Below are 25,197 nucleotides of genomic sequence, written 5' to 3'. Positions count from 1 at the left end.
ATCAAATGGTCTTAAAGGTTCATAGTAACTGCATACAACTTAAAGGTGGTCAGAAATGTTGACGAATATTCTAAGAATATTGAATTTTATTAGATATAATAGATATAATTAGATATAATAAAGTATAACAATGCATAATGCATTTTGAAGATAAATACAAAATTTGAAAAATAAATTAGAGAAAAGCCAAGGGGATGAAAGAAGACAAATTTATGCAAATTTGATTTGAAATCAAGAGCTCCATGACAATCTGGCTTCCTGCAAACTTTTATAATTTACTTGCAATTCATTTTATAATGCATAACTTTAGTAGTATCTTTTTTTAAACAGAATTAAATACATAAATCAATTTTAATTCCTACTGAGAGCAATGTCAAAATGAAGGTGAACAGCCAGCATTTTAATAACTATAGATGTAGAAACAAACTTTTTTTTAAAATAAAGAGCTACAAGTCAAGTACTAAATATTACAAACTTGCATCTCCTCTTTCCACAAGTTCAATCAGTTTTTGAACTGAACTAGAAATTTTGGTTCAGAAATAGTGCACAATAACTTGTACTCTGTGCTGGAATACATCAACCTCCTACTTGTTCCAAGAACTTAAAAAATTTTCCATGACCCCTCTCTCCATTTCACAATACAACTTCAAGCTAGTGACTATTTCTGATATCTGAAATATTCTGGAAAATGAGCATACCCTGGTGTGTCCATGAAGATTGTTGTAGATAATTCTGAAACGTTTCCTTGTGTATGTACATCGATATGTTCCACCCATAAGATATTCAATGACGAGTCCTACATCGATCAAGCTAATTTTATAATCTGTAGGAAGGTTCCCCTATGAAAATTAAACCAAAATTATTTATTCCTTGATCAGGATAAAATTCCATCCTTCGGGAAATAATTGTACATTAGGATCAACATGTCATTCCAACACATCTCAGGAATCACCAAAAAGTAGTGGATATGAAATGAAATTCAGCTTCTGCAGTCCAGTTTCAAACCTGATCTCCACAGCAGTCTTTGTGGAATTTGTGTGCTCTGATTTCCATCCACTTGTGAGGAAAGGGCTAGTTAATAAGATAACCACCCTGGTATATGGGATGCTAGGATCAGAGCCATTGATGGGAGAACATGGACTTGGTAGGCAAAAGAACTATTTCAAAGCAGTATGTCTTGATGATCTAACAATGTTGAACTTTTCCTTTGATTATCTGTAGATACTTTATTCATCCCAAAGGAAATTACAGTGTCACAGTACAATTACAAGTACACAGATATACAAATATTAGGAGAGAAGTAAGAATAAAAAATAAATTACCTCAAACAGTCTAATGGGGGGGGGGGGGGGGCATCACTTCCCCGGCTATAGGTTGACTCATTATAGAGCCCAATGGCTGAGGGCAAGAATGACCTCAGAGTGCTCGAGAGCAGCACAGTTGTCTTAGTCTATTACTAAAAGTGCTCCACTGTTCAGCCAAGGTGGCATGCAGGGAAGTGGGAAACACTATCCCATAATTGCCAGGATTTTTCAGAGTCCTTTGTTCTACCACAACCTCCAGTGTGTCCAGTTTGGCTCCTAAAAACAGAACCAGCCTTTCTAATCAGTTTATTGAGCCTGTTGGCATTACTCGTGTTGATGCTAATGCCCCAGCACACCACCGCATAGAAGACTGGTAGAACATGTAAAGGAGAGGCTGCATTAGTGATGATTTAGTGTGCCATATTAAAGGGGGTGAATACTTGTGCAATTATTGTGTTTTATATTTGTAATTAGTTTAGATCCCTCGTATGACATGAAAGTGTCAAAATAAACAAATTAAATCCACTGTAATTCAATGTTAAATTCAAAACAAACATGAAAAATTCCAAGAGGGTGAATACTTTTTACAGAACATAGAAATTTACAGCACATTACAGGCCCTTTGGCCCACAATGTTGTGTCGACCATGTAACCTACTCTAGAAACTGCCTAGAATTTCCCTAGTGCATAGCCCTCTATTTTTTAAAGCTCCATGTACCTATTTAAGAGCCTCTTAAAAGACCCTATTGTATCTGCACTGGCACTTTGCCAGTTTGTTAAAATTCCACTATTAATGGTACTTTTACATTACACTTTTTTTGCATTAGAAGACTTACCTTACATGTCTTGATTTCTTACTAATTCAGAATTTAACAAATTTTTAAAAATTTTGGATACATTAGTTCAGGGATCTTTGTAAAATATATATTTTAAAAAGTACTTTAAACATGTTCAGAGATGACATGTAACTGCAAAGGTCAAAGACTAGCAAGAGTACACTTACCTGTTTAACATCTCTCACTAGGTGAAGCAGTGTTGGATTTGTTGGTCCTTGTTTCTGCATTGAAAGAGTACAGAATCAAGAATGCAGTTACCCTAAATAGTAAACATCAAGGAGTGGCAGAGCTAGCAATTTATTCAATGCTGATTCATTTTGCTAAATGTTAACAACTTCTGCAGGGCCAATAAATGACTTGAAATTAATTTTAATAAGTCCTAACATTATTCTTCATAAGGTAATGTTGAATATTGAACAGTATAGCACAGCACAGGCCCTTGAGACAACAATGTCATGCCAATATGTAAATCTACTCCAACAGCAATCTAACCCTTACCTCATATAGCCTGTGGCGACCCACTTTCTGCGCAGGCGAACCGGCTCACAAATAGCCAGCGCGTGGGGGGAGACTTTGGTAATGCACCTCTGACATCATTTCCACCGGAGAGGGCAGGCGCTAGGGATTTAAATGCCAGCGCCGCAAAGTTTGAATAAACTAGTCTCGAAACGACTTACCGATTGCGTGTAGTTATTTCAGCGCTGTGTGTAGCACATCGCTACATTGGTGACCCCGACGGTGCAAACAGGATTTGGACCAAAGATGACCGACTCTTCATCTGTTCACGCAGATTCACTAAAACTGCTGACTTTCTGGACGCTGCGACCATGTGTGTGGTTTAGCCAAGCAGACGCCCAGTTCCAGATTCGGCAGATCTCTTCTGATTCCATGCGTTACTACCACGTGATGAGTGCCCTTGACCAGGAGACGGCCGCCCAGGTTGCGGATTTCATAAAGTCGCCCCGGGAAGAGGGCAAATATGAAGCATTCAAGGCACTGCTCATTGGGACCTTTGGCCTCTCACGGCGTGAGCGGGGTGCCCGCCTGCTTCACCTGGACGGTTTGGGAGACAGACTGCCGTCAGCATTGATGAATGAGATGCTGTCCCTGGCTGACAGACACAAGCCCTGCCTCATGTTCGAGCAAGCGTTCCTATAGCAACTGCCCGAGGACATACACCTGCTGCTGGCCGACGCAGATTTCAGAGACCCCCGGAAGGTGGCAGCCCGGGCAGACGTGCTGTGGAAAGCCAAGAGGGAGAGCATGGCATCCGTCCGTCAGATTACCAGGCCACGCACCCAACAGCAGACCAGACCAGGTCTGGCAGGGGGGCGCACACAACACAGAGGCAGGAGTGAGGGGGCCAGTGAACAATGGTGTTTCTACCACCCGCGGTGGGGCACAAAAGCCCGCCGTTGTCGCTTGCCCTGCAAGGGCCAGGGCCAGCTGCCGCTAATGACTATGGTGGCTGGCCACCAGGACAGCCTTTTGTACGTCTGGGACAAACAGTCAGGACGCCGCTTCTTGGTCGACACCGGAACGGAGATCAGCGTCTTGCCCCCAACGGGGTACAACACCCGCAACAGGAAGCCAGGACCCACCCTGAGGGCCGCAAACGGCAGCACGATACGGACCTACGGCACCTGCACAGTGCAGCTGCAGTTCGGCGCCAGCCGGTTCACGTGGGACTTCACACTGGCCACGGTGGCCCAACCACTCCTGGGAGCGGACTTCTTGCGAGCTCACAGCCTGCTGGTCGACTTGCAAGGGAAAAGACTGGTACATGCTGAGGCTTTCCATACATTCTCCCTGGGTGAAGCCAAGTTGCCGGTCCCACACCTGGACTCCATCACGTTGTCGGACAACGAATTCACCAGAATCCTGGCGGACTTTCCATCGATTCGGGCACCACAGTTCATGGCAGCCATGCCCAGACACGGGGTACAGCACCACATTCCGACCCAGGGACCACCCCTCCACGCCCGTGCACGAAGGCTCCCCCCGGAAAAGCTCTGCCTGGCAAAGGAGGAGTTCAAGAGGATGGAGGAATTGGGGATCGTACGGAGGTCCAACAGCCTATGGGCCTCCCCCCTGCACATGGTGCCCAAAGCAGCCGGGGGTTGGAGACCATGCGGCGACTACCACAGACTGAACGAGGCTACCACTCCAGACCGCTACCCCGTGCTGCACATACAGGACTTTGCAGCAAACCTGCACGGGGCAAGAATCTTTTCCAAAGTAGACCTCGTCCGGGGATACCATCAAATCCCAGTGCACCCTGAAGACATCCCCAAAACAGCACTCATCACCCCGTTCAGCCTGTTCGAGTTCCTCTGAATGCCATTCAGCCTGAAGAATGCCGCACAGACGTTCCAGCGGCTAATGGATGCTGTGGGATGCGACCTGGACTTTGCGTTCATCTATTTGGACAACATCCTTATAGCCAGCAGTTGTCATCAGGAGCATCTGTCCCACCTCCGCCAGCTCTACTCCCGCCTGAGTGATTTCGGCCTCATGATCAACCCGGCCAAATGCCAGTTTGGTCTCGATACCATCGACTTCCTGGGCCACAGGATTACCAAAGACGGGGCAACACCTCTGCCCGCCAAGGTAGATGCGATCCGCCACTTTGCCCGGCCCAACATGGTCAAAGGCCTGCAGGAGTTTGTTGGTATGGTGAACTTCTACCACCGTTTCCTCCCCTCAGCAGCCCGTATCATGCGTCCTTTGTACACCTTGATGTCGGGTAAAGGCAAGGACATTACTTGGGACGAGGAGGCCACAGCCGCCTTTGTTAAAACCAAGGAAGCCTTGGCAGATGCTGCGATGCTGGTGCACCGCAGAACGGATGTTCCGACCGCCCTCACGGTGGACGCATCCGACACAGCAGTCAGTGGGGTGCTGGAGCAGCTCATCGAGGGGCGCTGGCAACCCCTGGCGTTCTTTAGCAAGCACCTATGACCACCCAAACTCAAGTACAGTGCTTTCGACCGGGAGCTGTTGGCACTGTATCTGGCAATCCGGCATTTCAGGTACTTTTTAGAAGGCAGGCCGTTCACTGCGTTCACAGACCACAAACCATTGACCTTCGCGTTCACGAAGGTGTCCGATCCCTGGTCGGCTCGCCAGCAGCGACATCTGTCCTACATCTCCGAGTACACGACGGACATCCAGCATGTCTCGGGAAAGGACAACGTCGTGGCGGACGCACTCTCCAGACCAGCTGTCCAGGCCCTGTGCCTGGGGGTGGACTATGCAGCACTGGCGGAGGCGCAGCAAGCAGACGACGAGATGCCCAGCTACAGGACCACTGTCTCGGGTTTGCAGCTGCAGGATTTTCTCGTAGGCCCAGGTGATAGGACCCTTCTGTGTGACATAGCTACCGGCCAACCTCACCCCATTGTCCCGGCAGCCTGGAGGCAGCAAGTTTTCAACTCCATACACGGTTTGGCACACCCATCTATCAGGACAACCGTCCGGCTGGTCTCCAGCAAGTTCTCATGGCACGGACTTCGCAAGCAGGTCAGTGAATGGGCCAGAACATGCGCGCAGTGCCAAACAGCCAAGGTGCAGCGGCACACTAAAGCCCTGCAACAGCAGTTCGAACCCACCCACCGGAGGTTCGACCACATTCATGTGGATATCGTGGGCCCCCTACCAGTGTCCCGAGGAGCGCGGTACCTCCTAACTATGGTAGACCAGTTCACGAGGTGGCCAGAGGCGGTCCCGCTCACTGACACATCTGCCGATTCCTGCGCCCGAGCACTGATCACAACCTGGGTAGCATGCTTTGGGGTACCGGCCCACATTACCTCCAACAGAGGCGCCCAGTTCACCTCCAGCCTGTTGGGAACGCAGCTGCACCACACAACTGCCTACCACCCACAGTCGAACAGACTGGTGGAACGCTTCCACCGTCACTTTAAAAGTCGGCTCTCATGGCCTGCCTGAGAGGACCTAACTGGGTGGATGAGCTTCCCTGGGTCCTGCTTGGAATTCGTACAGCACCCAAAGAGGATCTGCATGCCTCGTCGGCCGAGTTGCTGTACGCACACCCCTGGCTGTCCCAGGAGAGTTCATACCAACCCCAAGGGGGCAAGAGGAAGAACCCGCAGCAGTCCTGGACAGGCTACGTGAAAGGCTCAGCAACCTGGCCCCCATACCAACTTCACAGCACGGACAGACCCCGACCCATGTACCCAAAGACCTGCAGAACTGCAAGTTTGTGTTTGTATGAAAGGGCGGACACCGGGCACTGCTACAGCAGCTGTACGAGGGGCCATTCAAGGAGATCAACAACAATGGGTCCACGTATGTTCTGGACATTGGGGGGAAAGAGGAGGTTTTCATGGTGGACCGACTCAAACCAGCCCATGTGGACAGCACAGCCGGTCGAGGTTCAGGCACCGCGGCGCAGAGGCAGACCTCCCAAACAGAGGCTGATCCAGACTGTGGACATTGGGGAGGGGTGTATCGCCGGTTCTTGGGGAGGGGGGTTATGTGACGACCCACTTTCTGCGCAGGCGAACTGGCTCACAAATAGCCAGCGCGTGGGGGGAGACTTTGGTAATGCACCTCTGACATCATTTCCGCCGGAGAGGGCAGGCACTAGGGATTTAAATGCCAGCGCCGCGAAGTTTGAATAAACTAGTCTTGAAACGACTTACCGACTGCGTGTCATTATTTCAGCGCTGTGTGTAGCACATCGCTACAAGCCCTCATTTTTCTTTCAAACATGTGCCTAACAACCTCGTAAATGTCCTTAGTGTATTTCTTTCTACTACCACCATTGGTAGCACATTCTGTGCATCTACTACTGTGCAAAAAATCTACCTCTGACACCCCCCCACCCCCAATAGAGCTACAACAGTACTTTGCGGCTCTTGAACTCCATACCCTAGCAAGTGATGCCCAACACAACATGTGCTTTCTTAGCCACCCTACATTTTGCATTTGTGCATTTCTTTGCTCTATGGATGTGAACCCCAAGATCCTTCTGTTAGCCCACAGTGCTAAGAATCCTGCCAGTAACTCTGTACTCCACCTTCAAGAAGTGTTTCACTTGACACTTCTCTGGACTGAACTCCATCTGCACATTTCCTACCAATGTCCTGTTGTAACCTACAACCTTCTACACTATGCACATCACCAATTTTCATGTCATCTGCAACTTATTAACCCACCCACATCAACCTCTTCTCTCACTTCCCACAGTAACCGGGGTATATGCTGCCTAGCCCCAGGGACTTATTTATCCTAACGTTTTACCAAAAGTTCCAGCACATCCTCTCCTTTTATCATGACATGTTCCAGCACATTAGCCTGTACTATGCTAACCTCACACCGATCAATGACCCTTTCAATGGTGAATATTGAAGAAAATTATTCACTAAAGACCTCTCCTACCTCCTCTGACTTCAGACACATTTCCACTTTTATCCCTGATATGACCTACACTCACTCTAATTATCCTCCTGTCCTTCACATGTGTAGATTGCCTTGGGGCTTTACTTAATCCTACTCACCAAGGCTTTCTCATGTCTTCTTCCAGCTCTCATAAAACCCTTTTTAAGCTCCATGATTACCTTACAACTCTCAAGAGTCTGTCTGATCTTAGCTTCCTTCTTTGTCTTGACTAAATGTTCCACTTCTCTAGAAGACACAGCCTTAAAATTGAAGGGCTACCCTTTAGAATAGAAGCAAAGAGGTTTTTTTTAAACCAGAGAGTACTGAATCTGTGGAATACTCTGCCACACACTGCAGTGGAAGCTGTGTCCATGTGTATATTTAAGTCAGACGTTGATCGTTTCCTGATCAGTCAGGGCATCAAAGGATATGGTGAGAAGGCAGGTGTATGGGGTTGAGTGGGATCCAGGATCCGCCATGATGGAATGGCGGAGCAGACCCGATGGGCTAAATGGCCTAATTCTGCTTTCATGTCTTATGGTCTTAACAACCATGATTCCTTCATGGTTGAAGTTCCAAGTCTATCTACAATCTCCCTCTTTAATTTAGTAAAATGAGACATTTCAACACATACAAAATATGAATTCATGATTTTCTATACATACAGCTGGAGTACTTCAATTAACTATTGCATTCTGATGTCAAACCATTAACTACTCCTTACATTTATTGAAGGAAAAAAAAACAGAAAATGCTAGACACACTGAGCAGGTCTGAAAGTATGTGCGGAAAGAGTAATCAGAGTTAATATTTCAGGTTGAAGCTCTCATTTTAGTGAAGGTGCTTTGATCAGAACCATTTATCTTTGAATAGATGGCACCTGACCTGTCGAGTGTTTCCAACATTGTTCTGCTTCAGACTTCCTGCATCTGCAGTTTTTGATGTTTTGCACACTTACGGTATTGTACAGCTCTTCAAGTCTCGGGATTGTAAGAAATTTATGCATGCTGACTCCATTTTCAATGAGAAGTTTTACAAATTCGACTCTATCCATTACAAGAGCATCCAACATTGCTTGTTCAAGTGATCCAACCTACAACATTCAATAATAATTACAGGTGGAGACTACCGCTTTAAAAAACACACACACAATATCATACTATAGAGAAAACATCAAAAAAATTAATGCATTTCTGATGCTGGGCATATCTTTTGTTGAGATCCATGATTCAGGATTAGAACCTTTCTGGAGAGACTTTAGCACCATCTTCTACATAGCACAGCACTGGCCACAACAGCAAGCTCTTCAAAATCAATGGGAAATATTTAATTTCAGCATTAAGTTTCATTTTCTAAGGTCTTCAGCAATTGTAAATGTGGGTTCAAAGCTATTCAAACACTCAAATTCTTTAGTGCAAATGGAGCAGGAGTTGGCAATCTAGCACATCAAACCCATTTTGCCATTCAATAGGATCATGGCTGAACTGGCTATCGGTTTAACTCCATCAAGTTGCCTTTTCCCCATGAACCTTCAATTACCCTGCAATGCAAAACTTTATCTACCTAGCTCTTTCTTAAATACATCTAATGAAGTAGCCTCTACTGTTACTCTGCAGCAGCATAGCAATTAACACAACACTATTACAGCTCGGGGCATTAGAGTTTGGAGTTCAACCCCAGCGTCCTCTGCATGGAGTTTGAGAGTCTTCCCTGTCGAATGTGAGGGTTTTCTCCAGGTACTCCGGCTTCCTCCCACAGTCCAGAGACGTACTGATAGGTAGGTTTATTTGTCATTGTAAATTGTCCAGTGATTAGGCTAGAGTTAAAATTGAGGGTTAATGGGCAGCACAGCTTGAAGGTTCAGAAGGGCCTATTCCATGCTCTACCTCTAAATAAATAAATCCACACAAAATGCTGGAGGAACTCAGCAGGGCAAACAGTATCTATGGAAAACAGTAAACAGTCAATGTTTTGAGACCCTTCTTCAGGGCTGGAAAAGAAGGGGAGAAGTCAGAGTAAGAGGTGGGGGAAGGAGAGGAAGTACAAGGTGGCAGGTGATAGGTAAAATAGGGAGAGGGGAAGGGGGTGAAGTGAAGAGTGGGGAAGTTGATTGGTGAAAGAGATAAAGGGTGGAGGAGAGGGAATCTGATAGAGGACAGAAGGCCATGGAAGACAGGGAAGGGGTAGAAGCACCAGAGGGAGGTGATGGGCAGCTAAGGAGAAAACGTGAGAGGAGGGAAACAGGAATGGGGAATTGTGAAGGCAGGGGGTGCTGGAAATCAATTACCAGAAGCTCAAGAAATCAATGTTCATGCCATCAGGTTAGAGGCTACCCTAATGGAATACAAAGTGCTGCTCCTCCAACCCAACTGTGGTCTCATCACAGCACTGGAGGCGGCCATGGACTGAAATGTTGGAATGGGAAGTGGAATTGAAATGAGTAGCTATAAGAAGATCCTACTTTTTCTGGCTGACAGAGCGCAAGTGCTCAGTGAGGTGGCCTCTCAATCTACGTTGGGTCTCACCGAAATACAGGAGGCCACACATGAGCACTGGACACAGAAGATAATCCCAACAGACTCGCAGGTGGTGTCGCCTCACCTGGAAGGACTGTTTGGGACCCTGAATGACAGTGAGAAAGGAAGAGCAAGGGCAGGTGTGACACTTGTTTCACTTGCCCAAGGAAAAATACCAGGAGGGAGATATAAATGGACAAGGGAGGGAAAGATGTGCTTGGTGGTGGGATCCCATTGGAAATGGCAGAAGTTAATGATATATAATAAATCTATTCCCCAAAATACTGAGGTTATGTATCCTAGCTCTCATCTCACCTAGGGGTGGAAACAACCTTCCTGCCTTTATCTTATCTATCCCTTTCATAATCATATATGCTTCTATAAGATCCCCTCTCATTCATCTGAATTCCAGTGAGCAATCTCAGGTGACTCACTCTCTCCTCACAGGCTAACCACCTCATCTTTGGAATCAATGTCACAAACCTGCCCTGCACCAACTCCAAAGCCAGTACATTTTTCCCCTCAGGTAAGGATACTAGAACTGCATACAGTATTGCAGGAGTGGCCTCACCAGTACCCTGTACAGTTGAAGTAAAACCTTGCTACTCTTAAATTCATTTCCTCCAGCAATGAAGGCCAACATTCCATTTGTCTTCTTGAAAATCTGTTGCACCTGCAAACCAACTTTTTGCAATTCATGTACCAGCAGCCCAAAGTCCCTCTGCACAACAGCATGCTGCAATTTTTCACCACTTAAGTAATCTGATTTTCTATATCTCTATCTCTCTTTAGACTTTACGCAAAATTGACCTTTCCATTCAATTTAGTGTCATATAATACACCTACTCCCTTCTTCCAAATCGTTAATGTACGTAATGAATAGTTACGGGCCCAACACCGACCCCTGCAGCACTTCAGGGTTCTCTTTGAAACTGGAAATGTGGGTCAGGAGAAGCCCTGTGCCTTGATGTGCTGGGAGGCAAACTCCCACTGGAAGCCTGTGCAAGGAGAAACAGCAGGGTGTGGGAGCACAGATAACTAGCAAATAGGACAGCAGAAGACACACTTTGTTCCTTTCTCTCCTTTGTTGAATATAAACTCATCCTTGTACTTGATATGTTGTACTCACCAGCCATTGCTGCCCATAAACAAATGCATGATTCTTGGCAATGTCCACTCTATCCCATGCCAGGGTTAAGATCAACTGATCAAATGCAGAAGAATTGGTACCTGAATTAAGATTTAAAGATTCAGTGAAATACCAGGTTTAACTACTGCATGGAGTATGAAAAAATTGTGGTTCTACAAAATACTTTCTCCTTCTGAACAATAAAGAAATAGGTTACTTTTAAACTGATTTCACATTCACTCAGAGTAAAAAGTGGACTATTAACAGCAGGCAAACTTTACCTTTCATGCTTAGCCAGCTTGTTTAGGCTGAATACAGCATCATTCAACACCTAACAGATGACTGCATAATTCCCCTGACAACCACAGTGCTCTCCATAACTAACATATTTGGAGACAATTTCACAGTAGTGTAGCAGTTAATGTGGAACTATTACAGCTCAGAGTGGAGTTCAGAGTTCAATTCTGGTGCCCTCTGTAAGTCCTCCCCATGGAATGCATGGGTTTTCCCCAGGTGCTCTGATTTCCTCCCATAGTCTAAAGATGTATTGGGTAGTTATAATTGGTCATTGTAAATTGTCCTATATTAAGTTGGGTTAGATCGGGGTTATTGGAGTTTGCTGGGAAGCTCAAAGGACCCGAGGCCTATTCTGTGCTGTATCACTAATTAACTAAAACACTATACTTCCCTCAAAACAGTTCCATGCTCTTATTAGAGAGGTTGTCTTAGTCTATTTCATCTATTCTAGAAAAGCACTACAAGAATTACTGGGGAAATAGAAGTGGCAGAGCAATTAAACAAACACCTATGAAGTAACCTTCTAGAAATACTAAGAAACCATTAATCCAATGAAGATGAGGAACTAAAAGAAATAAGTAAGAAATTATGCCTCAGAAATTAACAACAATGAAGAGCAACCAGCGGCCAGGATTCAGCAGTTGAACCCAAAATAGTAAAAGAGTAGCCTTGGAAACAAGTTGTGCCGGTTACTGTTTGCTTCGATATGAACAGTCAGAGGCTTTTTCCCAGGGCTGAAATGGCTAGTACGAGAGGGTATAGTTTTAAGGTGCTTGGAAGTAGGTACAGAGAAGATGTCAGGAGTAAGCTGTTGTTGTTGGGTTTTTTTTAAACACAGAGAACGATGAGTGCGTGGAATAGTCTGCCGGCGGTGGTGGAGGCGGAAATGTTAGGGTGTTTTAAGAGACTCTCAGATGGCCACTTGGAGGTTAAAAAAAAGAGGGCTATGGGTAAAGCCTAGGTAGTCCTAAGGTAGGGAACATGTTCGACACAGCTTTGTGGGCCAAAGGGCCTGCATTGTGCTGTCAGTTTTTTATGTTTCAATGTTTCAGTTCCATACATAATTTGCACACACTGGCAGGTGGTAATGTAACTTCACTGTGGAATTTCAAACAACACACGGCTGCAGAGGCCAAGGCACTGAATGTATTTAAGAAGCAGATATATTCCTAGATGCAAAAGACATCAAGTAGTCTACTTGGTACCTTATATTTCGAACTAAAATAAGATTAAAAGTGCATCTGTAACTTTTCTTCTCATCCCTCTTACGTTCATCACCAATGTGGTAAAGCCAAACAAAGGTTATGATGCAAAAAAAAAAGATAACCTAGGAAGATATGAAATCTAGAATACTTGCCCTTTAACAAAGCTGTTAGAATGGCAACGTCTATGTCCTGGTGTTCCTCTGCCCCAATGTGATATACCGTGATCTGAAATTATAGATCCACAATCAAAATCTTAACTCTTGCATTGCTTAATAAAATGTCTCTGTTCAATTACTTTGATTATTATAGCCAAGGTTTCTGCAGGTATCAAACTCAAGTGTGCAGACATCCCTCTCAGCTAACCCAAAATTGCCCCCAATCAATACCAACAAAAATGCACTTTTGGAGAGGAATGGAAACTTGGGATTTGCTCAGTCCATGCAATATATCTGCGCAGATCACAATATGGAAAATATAAAAGCAGTGTAACATGAAGAATCTGAATTCCAACACCAAAAATTTCCGGGATGAAAAAGACGACGTGTCCTCTGGCTTGGTGGAAGGGTCATTATATCAGAACAGCGATCAGGGCAGTAAAGAAATTCCAGTTAACACGAACGGTGGAGGTCAAGTTCAGGTCTGGAAGACCAAGAAAACTTTCTGAGACAACTGCTCACAGGATTGCTAGAAAAGCCCCCGTTTGACTGCAAAAGACCTTCATTAAGATTTAGCAGACTCTGGAGTGGTGGTGCACTGTTCTACTGTGCAGCGACACCAGCACAAATATGACCTTCATGGAAGAGTCTTGAAAAGAAAATGCCACCCTAATGCCACAAAATTCAGTGTTAGCAGTTGCAAAGGAACGTCTAAACAAGCCTGATGCATTTTGGAAACAAGTCCTGTGGACTGGTGAAGTTAAAATAGAACCTTTTGGTCCCAATCAGCAAATGTATTTTTGGAGAAAAAAGGGTGCAGAATTTCATGAAAAGAAAACCTCTCCAACTGTTAAGCATGGAGCTGGATCGATCATGCTTTGGGCTTGTGTTACAGCCAGTGCCACGGGGAACATTTCACTGGTAGAGGGAAGAATGAATTCAATTAAATACCAGTAAATTCTGGAAGCAAACATCAGACAGTGTGTAAAAAAGCTGAAGATGAAAAGAGGATGGCTTCTACAACAGGATAATGATCCTAAAAACACCTCAAAATCTACAATGGACTACCTCAAGTGGTGCAAGCTGAAGATTTTGCCATGGCCCTCACAGTCCCCCGACCTAAACATCATCGAAAATCTGTGGATAGACCTCAAAAGAAGACGGCCCAAGAATCTCACAGAACTAGAAGCCTTTTGCAAGGAAGAATGGGCAAAAATCCCCCAAACAAGAATTGAAAGACTCTTAGCTGGCTACAGAAAGCATTTACAGGCTGTGATACTTGCCAAAGGGGGTGTTACTAAGTACTGACCATGCAGGGTGCCCAAACTTTTGCTTATTTGTTATTTTGAAACTGTAAAAGATGGAAATAAAAAAGTAATCTTGTTTAAAATTAGAAATGTGTCATCTTTAACTTTATGCCTTTTGGAAATCAGGTCTCGCTTCGCTATTCATAGTATCAGAAATTTTGACTGGGGAGCCCGAACTTTTGCATGCCACTGTATATGAGGATATTACAGGAAAGTTGCACTAATGTAAAGAGCAGCCATAATCTTGCAGAATGGCGGTTGTCACAAGGCAGTAACTGTTGCTCCTACTTCTTTATCTTACATTTTATTACAGTACCATGGAACAGGTTGGGTGACAATGGAACAATAAGCTAATGTGAGAAAGGGAACACATAGCAAAACAGCTCAGAATCAAGTGGAGGATTGGAAAGGGCAGACAGGCCAATGTTTTCTTGTGCAAATACTGTATTGCTACAACACATTCTGCCTGGATGTTGTATGCTGAGCATCATACCATCACCAGTGCCAGCTTTCCTAATTTCTGACTGTCTTTAAAGGCTCCAGGAGGACAAACTATTTTTTCCCCAAATTAATTTGTGGGAACTGAGGGCATTTACTGAATTCAAAGTTCAAAGTAAATTCATTATAAAAATATTATATACATTTTAATAGTGTTATAACCACATTGAATTCAAGATTCATTTTCTTGCGAGCAATCACAATAAATACAAGAAACGCAATAGAATCAATGAAAGACGCCAACCAACAGGATAAACACCCAATGTGCAAAAGACAAAACTGCAAATACAAAAAGAAATAATAATAAATAAGCAATAAATAGAGAACATGAAATTAAGAGTCCTTGAAAGCAAGCCCCTCGGTTAGTTCCAAGCATTCATGTTAACAAGTGCACAGACATATCCACGGCTATAGATGAAATTTAGATCTGGCCCTGAGGCAATATCTTCTAGCTCACAAGATGCTTATGTGACAAACTTACAAGTTCTTTAGCCTTCATACATTCCATCAGAGTCTGGAATAAATGATACGCCTCATTTTGGCTGAAGTTGAAGGTCTTTTTAATTGTGGTGAGAATTTCCAATTCCAACCCATCAGGAAGCATTCTATTGGAGAACCAAATACAATACCAATTAACCAGTTAAGTCTACTGAGTATATTAATCTTGAAAATATTTAACAATTGCAGAAATTCTACAAGTGCTAGAAATCCAAAGTAACACACACAAAATACTGAAGGAACTCAGTAGGTCAGGCAGCATCTTTGGAAATGAATGAACAGTTGACGTTTTGGGCTGAGATCCTTCATCAGGACTGGAAAGGAAGGTGGGAAAAGATGACAGAATAAAAGAGGTGAGGGAAAGGGAAGGAGGATAGCCAAGAGGTGACTGGTGAAGCCAGGTGGGTGGGAAAAGCAAGAGCTGGAGAGGGAGGAATCTGTTAGAGAGGAGAGTGGACCATGGGCAAAAGGAGAGGAGACCCAGAGGGAGGCGATAGGCAGATGAGAAGAGGCAAAAGGCCAGAGTGGGGAATAGAAGAGGGGAAGGGGAGGCTTCCACCCCCCTCAATCAGAAGGGGGGGGGAGAGATCGATATTCATGCCAACAGATTGGAGGCTACCCAGATAGAATATAAGGTGTTGCTCCTCCACCCCGAGGGTGGCCTCATCATGGCACAAGAGGAGGAAATGGACTAAAGCGTCAAAACGGGAACAGGAACCTGAATCAAAATACTTGGTTACTGGGAAGTTTTGCTTTTGGTGGGTGAAGCAGATGTGCTCGAAGTGGTCCCACAATTTACGATGGGTCTCACCAATGTAGAAGTGGAATTACTTGTAATTTCAGGGGTGTCACAGTAGTGTAGCAGTTAGTCTACTGATTTAAAGCAACTGATAGGGCTTTAATTTCCACTGCTGACTGTCAGGAGTTTGTATGTTCTCCCCATGACTGTGTGGGTTTCCATTGGGTGCTCCAGTTTCCTTCCATATTCCAAAACTGTAGGTATGCTACATCCAAAGTTATAGGCATGCTATGATGGTGACACTTGCAGTCTGCCCCAACACATCCTTGTACTGTGTTGGTCACTCTATGTTTTGGTGTTTCGATGCACATGAGATAAATAAAGCTAATCTTTAATTTTTATAGTCTAGATTTTATGCACAATACAAAATTGTTTCAATTGGTTACAAACCTAATTCAGGATACCACGAGTTAAAACTGCTGGTGTGAATGATCTAAAATTTGATCTTTTGCCTTGCATGTTCATAAAATCATTTGTTGCTTTCTTTTACCTCACATAAAGCCTTCTTCATACAAATTATCCATTAATCTCTTGAACCTGGTATATTGAAGTTGAGACAGCCAGAGAGATTTCCAAGATTAAAGGATTTCAATACAGAAAGCCATAGATGGACTATCTCTGTTGATCAGTGAGCTCCTAACAAGATAGCAGTAATTTTAAAAAGATCACTAGAGGCTACAATCAATTTGCAGATTTTATTGTTTTGTACCCCAGTCATTTAGTTAGCTTGAGCAGTGCAGTGGTGGTAGGGATCAAGAGAAATGGCTCAGATTGACATTTTTGGGCTGTAACACTGCATGAGATAGTTAAGCATTATTCTAATTTCAGACTTTACTGAGATGAGGGATGATACAGACAGCCCTCCTTATCTGCGGGGGATTGGTTCCAAGACCCCCCACGGATACCAAAAATTGCTGATGCAAGTCCATTATTTAACCTGTCTCAATGCGGTGGATCTTAGGACCCAGCGGAACCCCCGACCTTATTTAACCTGTCTCAATGCGGTGGTCTTTAGGACCTGGCGCAGCTCTGAATCTGCAGTGTTTCTGTGCGTGAAAATAATCATGATTGAAAATAAAGTGTAAGTAATAAAGCGATCAGAAAGAGGTGAAATGCCATCGGTTATTGGAAAAGCATTAGGCTACAGTCGGTCAGTGATCGGAACAATTTTAATGGATAATGTGAAAAGCCCTGCCCTGATGAAAGCTACAATTTTTACTAAGCAACGCAGTGGTTTGATTATTGAAATATATATATGTATCTTAAGTGTTTTATATGCATAGAAAGGGAAAATATATACTATATACTAAGACAAACGTTTGACTGATGCTAAATAATACCTGATGTACCTGTTCCGACTTCAAATCCGTTTTAAAGACGGACTCAGGAATGCAACTCCTTCATAACCTGGGGACTGCCTGTACTTGTAAATCATCTCTAGATTACTTATAATACCTAATACAATGTAAATGCTATGTAAATAGTTGGTATACTGTATTGCTTAGGGAATAATTACAAGAAAAAATAGTCTGTACATGCTCAAACAACGAGTGCTGGAGAGAGAACTTCCAGGTTTTCCTGATCCGCAGTTGGTTGAATCCGCGCATGCGGAAACTGCAGATAAGGAGGGCCGACTGTACTTAATTCCATAAAATCACAACACGTGGATGCACACTACCTTCTGTTTTCATTACTTACAAATGCTATGCCTAGCCACAAGTTACAGTGAAGTACAAGTTTCTCTCTGATGAGTAACTTACCCTCCTTCCTCAGTTTGCTTGTGCACATAGGCCAGAAGGTCTGCAGCTCGCCCAGTCCCTTCACATACAACCACAGGTACTGGGGGTGTCTCTTGAAGGTATTCCAGCACTGTGGGTATCACATTAGGACCACCCTCAAATATCAAAGCAACTACTGGTACACCTTGGCCTATTCCTGTAAAACCAGAGCATCAAATTATATTTCTAAATGAAACCTCATCGATATACACCTGCAAGAAGAAAGTAGAGGCCAGAGAGTTAAGGAAGGGGGTACACTGATGTTCATGAGCATATCTGTGTCAGGAAGGTAGTGGTTTTAAGAATATCGCCACATATAAGTGAATAAATCCTCAGGCCTTGACAGGATCTATTCCTAGATTGTTGGGATTCTGAGGGAGATGCTTGCACTGTTGTTACCCATGGGTGAGATACCAGAAGTCTAAAGAATAGTCAGTTATCACCTTGTTGAAAAGTGGCAGGAGGGATAAGCAAGCAAGCTTTACATCAGGGCAGAGAAGCTGTTGAGAAGATTAAGGCACAGGATTTATGTTCAGTTGAAAAGGCAGTAACTGATTAGGAATTAGCATGGATTTTTTGCAAGGGAAATGATCATACAAATACGACTTTGTTATATCACTGATTTCATTGAAACCTATTGATGTTGGAAGACTTCAAGACAGTAGATTTGGAGAGGATGTTTCCTACAGTGAGAGTTTAAGACGAGGACACAGCCTCAGAATAGAGTGGCATCTATTTAAAACAGAGATGAGGAGGAATTTCTTTAGCCAGACGGTGGTGAATCTAAGTAATTCATTACCACAGGTGGCTGTGGAGGCCAAGTCATTGGGTACATTTAAGGCAGAGGTTGACAGATATTTGTTTAGTCAGGGCATGAAGGAATATGGGGAGTAGGCATGAGACGGGGTTGAAAGGGAAATTGCAGAGCAGACTCAATTGGCCAAAAGGCCCAAGTCTGCTCTGGTATCATATGATCTTATTTCAGTAGATAACCTAAAGTTTACAAGGGTAGCACAATGGACATGGTTTACACAGACTTCAGGAAGGCTTTTGACAATGTCCCACAGGGTAGGCTAGTCCAGAAAAATAAGGTTCATTGGCAATTTGGATCCAAAACCGGCCAGGTGATAACAAAGGGTAGTGGTTTTTTTCCCCCGACTACAAGTCTGTAATAAAATGTACTACAGGGATTTGTGCTGCAAGCTGCATTTAATAGAAACATGTGTCAGGTAATGACTTTGGGAAAGTCAAACTCTGGTGGTAGGATATTCAAAATGGATAACAGTGGTCATAGGAATGTGAATGTACTGAAATCTTTGTGTGCAAATCCATACTCTCTGAAAATGGCCACACAGGTGATTAGAGTAGTAAATAAGGCATTTGTTACATCGGCTTTCATAGGCTGAGGCACTGAGTATAAGAATTGGGATAACATTTCAGCTCTACCAAATACTGGATTACATGGAGTACTGTGTAAAATTCTGGTCACCATTTTACTAAGAGTACAGAAGAGTTTCACAAGTTGTTCCTGGAATGGAGGGTTGTAATTAAATGGAGAGATTGGATAGGTTGAGGTTATTCTGACTGGAACAGAGGAGGCTTGAGATGACCTTTTAAAGAGGCAGATAGGACAGATAGTCTTTTCCCCAGAGCAGGAGAATCCAGTGCACGTTTAATATAACATTCTTTATAATTTGAGCAAATTTCTTGAATTATTTCATTGTTTTCCTACACCTTCTGCTTGTTCTTTGTCTTGTTTGTGTTACGGAAACTGCTGGAGCCTGTGATGGAACTCAAAGGATTTAGTGCCATACTGTGTCCGGAGAGCTGCCTCCAGGAGATTAGAGACCGGAGGCCAAGAAGGACCGAGAGCACAAACTGAGTTGTAGAAAAGACCAGAGACAGGGCACAGGGTCATGAACAACTCCATCTTGAAGCGGCAAGACTAAAGCATCGAGATGAATGCAGTGGGGGTCACCAATGGCTCCCAACAGAGATGGTCAGCAGCTGGATCAGCAATGTTCGGACCCGGGTCTGTGGTCACTCTTTACAGAAGGACTGAGTTTGTCGACTGCTCTCCTCATATGCAGATGAAAAGATAGTTATGATATTCTGAAATTTAAATAATAATTGGATTGTACTTTATATTGGTTTCCTTCTGTGTTTTTTATCTTGCAGCTGATCTGTTAATTTTTTTGTGTGCAAGTTGGGGGGAGAAACTTGGGGGTTTGATGTGGCTGTCCCCATTCTTTTCTGCAAATGAGGGGGTTGGGGACTGTTATTGTGGCTGTTCTTTTCTGCAGGAGAGGGGGGATTTTGAGGTCTACGAGTTTTGTTTCTTTTCTTTTCCATACTGGGGTGGGGGGAGGTTGATGTCTTTTATTTCATCAACACCCATGGTCTTTCTGTATCTAATGGCTATCTGGAGCAGATAATTGTCAAAGTTGTATTATACATACATACTTTGACAATAAAATGAACCACTGAACCTTTTATAAGAGGGGAGAAAGTTAAAGATGTCCGAGTAGTACATTTCCTAAAACACAAGGTGGTAATTGTATGGAAAAGGCTTCCAGACGAGATGGTGGAGGCAGAAGTAGTTGCACTTAACGCATTTAACAAACATGTAGATAGAGAAGGAGTAAAGGTACATGGTCCTAATACAAGCAAATAGGAGCAGTGTAGAGCAGCCTAATAGTCCGTGCGCATAGATTGGGTTAAAAAGGGCCTAATTCCCTGTTGATTGATCCCATTCAATGAACACTGACTTTAATGAACTGTCTCTCCTCCAAGCAAAATCTCTGCTGGTCCGATAAGACCAGCCACTAGTATCCTGCAATAACATTAGAATACACTTTTAGTCAGCATCTAACAGCCTCCTGGAGAGTCAGGCTCAGTTGGGCACTGCTGAGCAAAAGACAGCAGAAACATCAGGGGGATGGTGCACTGATGGGCTAGAGGGGATAGAAAGAGAAGTTGATTTATATCAGAATGGATGGTTCATAAATAACACAGGTAGGTCACTTGAAACTTAAAAACTTTTGAAATTGTACATGTGTGTTTGAATGGCTTAATGTCAGCACATGAATTAGTCATTGAACCTAAAGAAATGGTTCACCTACAATCTGTAAAGATGAAAATGCTTCTTGCATTTTAATTTCTGAAAATGTGTTTAACTACTGAGTTCCCAAGAGCTTCAAATTAAAATTCTTACCTCAACAAGTTAACTGAAAATCCAGAACACAGTAGATTACAGTTAATTGAGTCAACTCTTAAAGAACAAAAACTAATTGAGGAAATAACTGGGATTCTCTTCATTTATTTGGGACAGTATGCTGCTTAATTGGAGCAGGAGACTACTGCCGAACAGGTTCTAATTAGCATCAGTCACTTGTACCTGTGTGCCTGTTAGATGAAACACTGCACTTAGAACAATCAGTTTTTAAAATGGCGTCAGTTGTGCATGTTTGTGTTCAAAAAAGCAGTGATTTGTGTCACTAATATTTGGCTATAAATAAGCAGAAAGACAATTCAGAACTGTTTTGCTCACCGCAATTTCAAACACTCAAGCTTGGAGATGCCAGAAATGGCTAGGATTGACAATGAAACTATTTCACTACTTCAACAAGTTAGGAATTATGAAGAACTAGAGGGCATCAACAACCATCTTGATGTTACAATGAAAATTAAAATTTGGAGAATGCAATTACCGATAGCATTGTACGAAAGCAGACCATCATCTGCACTAGGTGCCTGCACTGGTTTTGTATATTGTGTACACTGGATGAATTCCTGTCAATAACTATTAGGATCTAATACAGTTTTATGATAACGTAGTACCATTTGTGGTGCTCTAATTTGTTCTGTATTTTATTTAAATACATAATTTGTCACTGTTTGTCTTTTTAAAAAAAAAATACCTTTTTAACTATTTCCATGAAACTTTGGCTAATTGGGGCAACCACTTTATCTGGCCAAAATGTACTAGTCCTGATGTGTCCTAATTAACAGGAATCCACTGTATTAAACCATAATTACAAAATCTATCAGCCAGCATCTGCTAGTCTGATGATAATAAATGTCTGCAGCACTAACTTGCATGAATCTTTTGGAGGTTGATGTGTTTCTCCAGTTCTCTCCGAAGTTTGACTTCAGCACCATACTTGCCGACTGTGCCATCATCCACCAGAATGAAATGGGAATGCAGACTGTTTAGAATATTCAACTTGCTCAGAGGGTTCAGCAAGGTCTGGTACGGTACAATAACCTGAAAGCAGATATGAGGCACATCAGAAAGCATTTTAAAGACAGTAAAATTGAACAATGCTCAGCTCAAATTGAAGTACAACTGCCTTACATCTCTTCCAACGAGGTCATTCCTATTTTCAATAACACCCCAAGGGGCAATCCCAATTGTACAAATCTTCCGAGAGGAACGCGAGATATGTTCTTTCAGTGCATCACCCACATGTTTCACAACACCTAAGAAAAATAAACAAATTTTTACTCAAAGTAACAGCAGAATGAAGTGTTCAATTCCATTTTAGACAGCAAAACAGCAAACTTAAAACCTTCTAGAAGAGAGGCTTCAAAAGCTTGGTACTACTTACGTGTGAAACAAATGGGGAGATTTCAGAATTAGAATCAGATTATAACATCACTGGCACAGGACTTAATTTTTTTGCAGCAGTATAGTGCATTATAAAATACTATAAATCACAAGATATATATAAAAATTAAATAAATAGTGCAGAAGAGAAGGAAAATCTATGAGGTAGCGTACATGGGTTCATTGTCCATTCAGAAATCTGATGGCAGTGAGGAAGAAGCTGTTCTTAAAATGGTGACTCTCTTCAGGCTCCTATACCTCTTTCCTGATGAGAAGAGGGAATGTCCTGGGTGATGGGGGTCCTTAATGATGAATGCAGCCTTTTTGAGGCACTGCATTTTGAAGATGTCCTCAATTCTGGGGAGGATAGTGCCCATACCAGAGTTAGCTGACCTTCCAACTTTCTGCAACTTTTTCCCAATCCTGTTCAGTGGCCCCTACATACTAGATTGTGATACAACTAGTCAGACTGCTTTCCACAGTACATCTGCAGAAATCTGCGAGAGTCTTTGTTGACATACCATATCGCAAACTACTTATGAAATATTGTCAGTATCATGCCTTCTTTGTAACAGCATCAATACGTCAGGTCCAGAATAGATCTTCAGAGATGTAGACAAGCAGGAACTTGAAACTGCTCATCCTTTCCACTACTGATCCCCTGATGAGGTGTATGCTCCTGCAACTTCCCCTCCCTGAAGTGCACAATTAATTCCCTGGTCTTACTGATGTTGAGTGCAAGGTTGTTGTTGCAACACCACTCACCCAGCTGATTCATCTAACTCCTGTACACCACCTTGTCACTATCTGAAATTCTACCAACAATAGTTGTGTCATCAGCAAATTTATAGATGGTGTTTGAACATAGCCACACAGTCATGGGTGGCTACAGCTGAGGAGACAAAAAGGTTAGCTTACTGTACATGTTGCTTTTTACATGGTAGAGCATTTCAAGGGATCAGAGACAGAGGGTTTAGCTATACTTATATAGATTATTTTTGATACTTGGTGAAACAAACCTGTTCTATTCTCTCAGTATGCTACAGCAGACAATGATCCACACCCACTGTTTATTATACCAGAGATGGAGAGTACCTACTGATCTGCTACCTATGGATTCACTTATTTTACTCACTTTATATCTATGACTGTGTCACTCAGTACAGCTCTAATGCCATATTCAAGTGTGCTGGCAACACCACTGCTGTTGGCCAAATCAAAGGCAATGAATCAGCTGAATGAAAATCTGGCTGTATGGTGCTAAAACAACAACGTCTCACTCAATGTAGCAAAAGCAAAGAGTTTATTATTGACTACAGGAGATGAAACTGGGGCTCCATGAGCCAGTCCTTATTTGGGGATTGGAAGAGGAAAGGGGCAGTAGCTTTAAATTCCTCAGGATCAACACATCAGTGCCATCACAAAGGGAGGCGGCATGGAAGCACCTCTACTTTCTTAGTTTGCATAGATTCCACGTCACCAAAAGCTTTGATGAACATCTGTAGATGCAATGGAGAGTATCTTAACTGGCTGCATCACGGCCCAATATGGAAACACCAATAGCCAGAAACGGAAAAGGTTACAGAAAATGGGAATACGCTCCAGTCCATCACAGACAGAGTCCTCCCCACTACTGAGCATATTTACGTGGAGCAGTGCCACAAGAAAGCAGCAGATGCCAAAGACCCCTCAGGCTATACCCTCTGGTTGCTATCACTGGGCAGGAGGCACAGAAGGCTTGGATCCCACACCCACAGGTGGATGGAAAGATATCGCCCTGTAGCCAGACTCCTGAACCTACACCATTCCTCTGAACTGATTCTACCATCCATAGACTTAGTTTCAAGGGATCTTTGCAACTCATGTTCTCTATATTATTTATATTGGCAATTTATTTCTTTTGCCCATTGTGAGTTCTCAGCCTTTGTCCATGTATAGATTTTCAGAAAATTCTATTGTATTTTTCCATGTAAATGTTTGCAAGAAAAATCAATCTCAAGATAGTACATAGTTATACACATATGCACTGTAATAAATTTAGTTTGGACTTTCTGAACACTGAACATGCTCATGTAGTTAGCCACAGGCTCCTTTTGTTTTTTAAAAAAAAATAATTGTCTGTATCCGATGCTGAGCTGGAATCCGCAGGCAGACCTACATTGAGTTCAACGTTGTCTGGCAACTCCTGTGATGCGACTGGTGCCGAACTGGCACCAATGCCAGTCTCTGCTATTCCTTTGGATTCATTAGCTGCGCAGAGAGGGGGAGCCTACTGCATGGGCAACAGCTTGCTCTCTGTATCAGCTAGGTTTACCCCGACCAATGGAGGGCCTTGATGTCTGTATACACACGTGCATCAGGAAACAAATCACTGCCTCAATAAAGCAGTTTGCAGACCAGGTTAAGTGGCTTACTGCTAAACCATGTTCTGACAGAGGTATCAGAGCACAGATGCAACTTGCATTTTCAAAACCATGTTTCAATGGAAGTAGTCTCTTTCTTTCATGTACTTGAACACTAAAATATTCATTAATGTGTCCATGCTTTTAGAAGATTATACAGCATATTTAACTTTATTTGGGAGGGAATTTGGGTACAAAGGAATATTCCTTAATGGTATCCATGTCTTTTGGTCAAAATCTCTAGTGGGGTTAAATGTTTTTTTTGCATCTGTATTTACTAAGGAAACTGGCAAGGAGTCTATGGAAATAAGGCAAACAAGTAGTGAGCTCATGGAACCTATACAAATTAAAGAGGAAGTGGTGCTTGCTGTCTTGAGGCAAAGAGTAGATAAATCACCAGGACCTGACAGAGTATTCCCTCGGACCTTGAAGGAGACTAGTGTTGAAATTGCAGGGCC

The 25,197-nt window shown here is 43.1% G+C and overlaps 1 protein-coding gene across 4 annotated transcripts in view; it reads right to left on the bottom strand.

Annotated features, from left to right (window-relative positions):
- Positions 1 to 25,197, bottom strand: part of trpm7 (transient receptor potential cation channel, subfamily M, member 7) — a 158,943-nt gene that overhangs the window by 63,573 nt on the left and 70,173 nt on the right. For all 4 annotated transcript variants that reach the window (XM_073032774.1, XM_073032776.1, XM_073032777.1 and 1 more), the window contains 9 exons: positions 22,086 to 22,210; positions 21,824 to 21,995; positions 17,711 to 17,885; positions 15,135 to 15,258; positions 12,846 to 12,918; positions 11,192 to 11,292; positions 8,505 to 8,639; positions 2,308 to 2,361; positions 699 to 839 (listed from right to left, as the gene is read on the bottom strand). In XM_073032774.1, the coding sequence (XP_072888875.1) occupies positions 699 to 839; positions 2,308 to 2,361; positions 8,505 to 8,639; positions 11,192 to 11,292; positions 12,846 to 12,918; positions 15,135 to 15,258; positions 17,711 to 17,885; positions 21,824 to 21,995; positions 22,086 to 22,210 (1,100 nt within the window). The remainder of the gene's footprint in view (positions 1 to 698; positions 840 to 2,307; positions 2,362 to 8,504; positions 8,640 to 11,191; positions 11,293 to 12,845; positions 12,919 to 15,134; positions 15,259 to 17,710; positions 17,886 to 21,823; positions 21,996 to 22,085; positions 22,211 to 25,197) is intronic.

Source organism: Hemitrygon akajei, chromosome 30 (assembly GCF_048418815.1).
Source record: "Hemitrygon akajei chromosome 30, sHemAka1.3, whole genome shotgun sequence".
Lineage (NCBI taxonomy): Eukaryota > Metazoa > Chordata > Chondrichthyes > Myliobatiformes > Dasyatidae > Hemitrygon > Hemitrygon akajei.
Note: the sequence above shows the minus strand (reverse complement) of the source record. Positions and strands in the feature narration are given on the sequence as shown.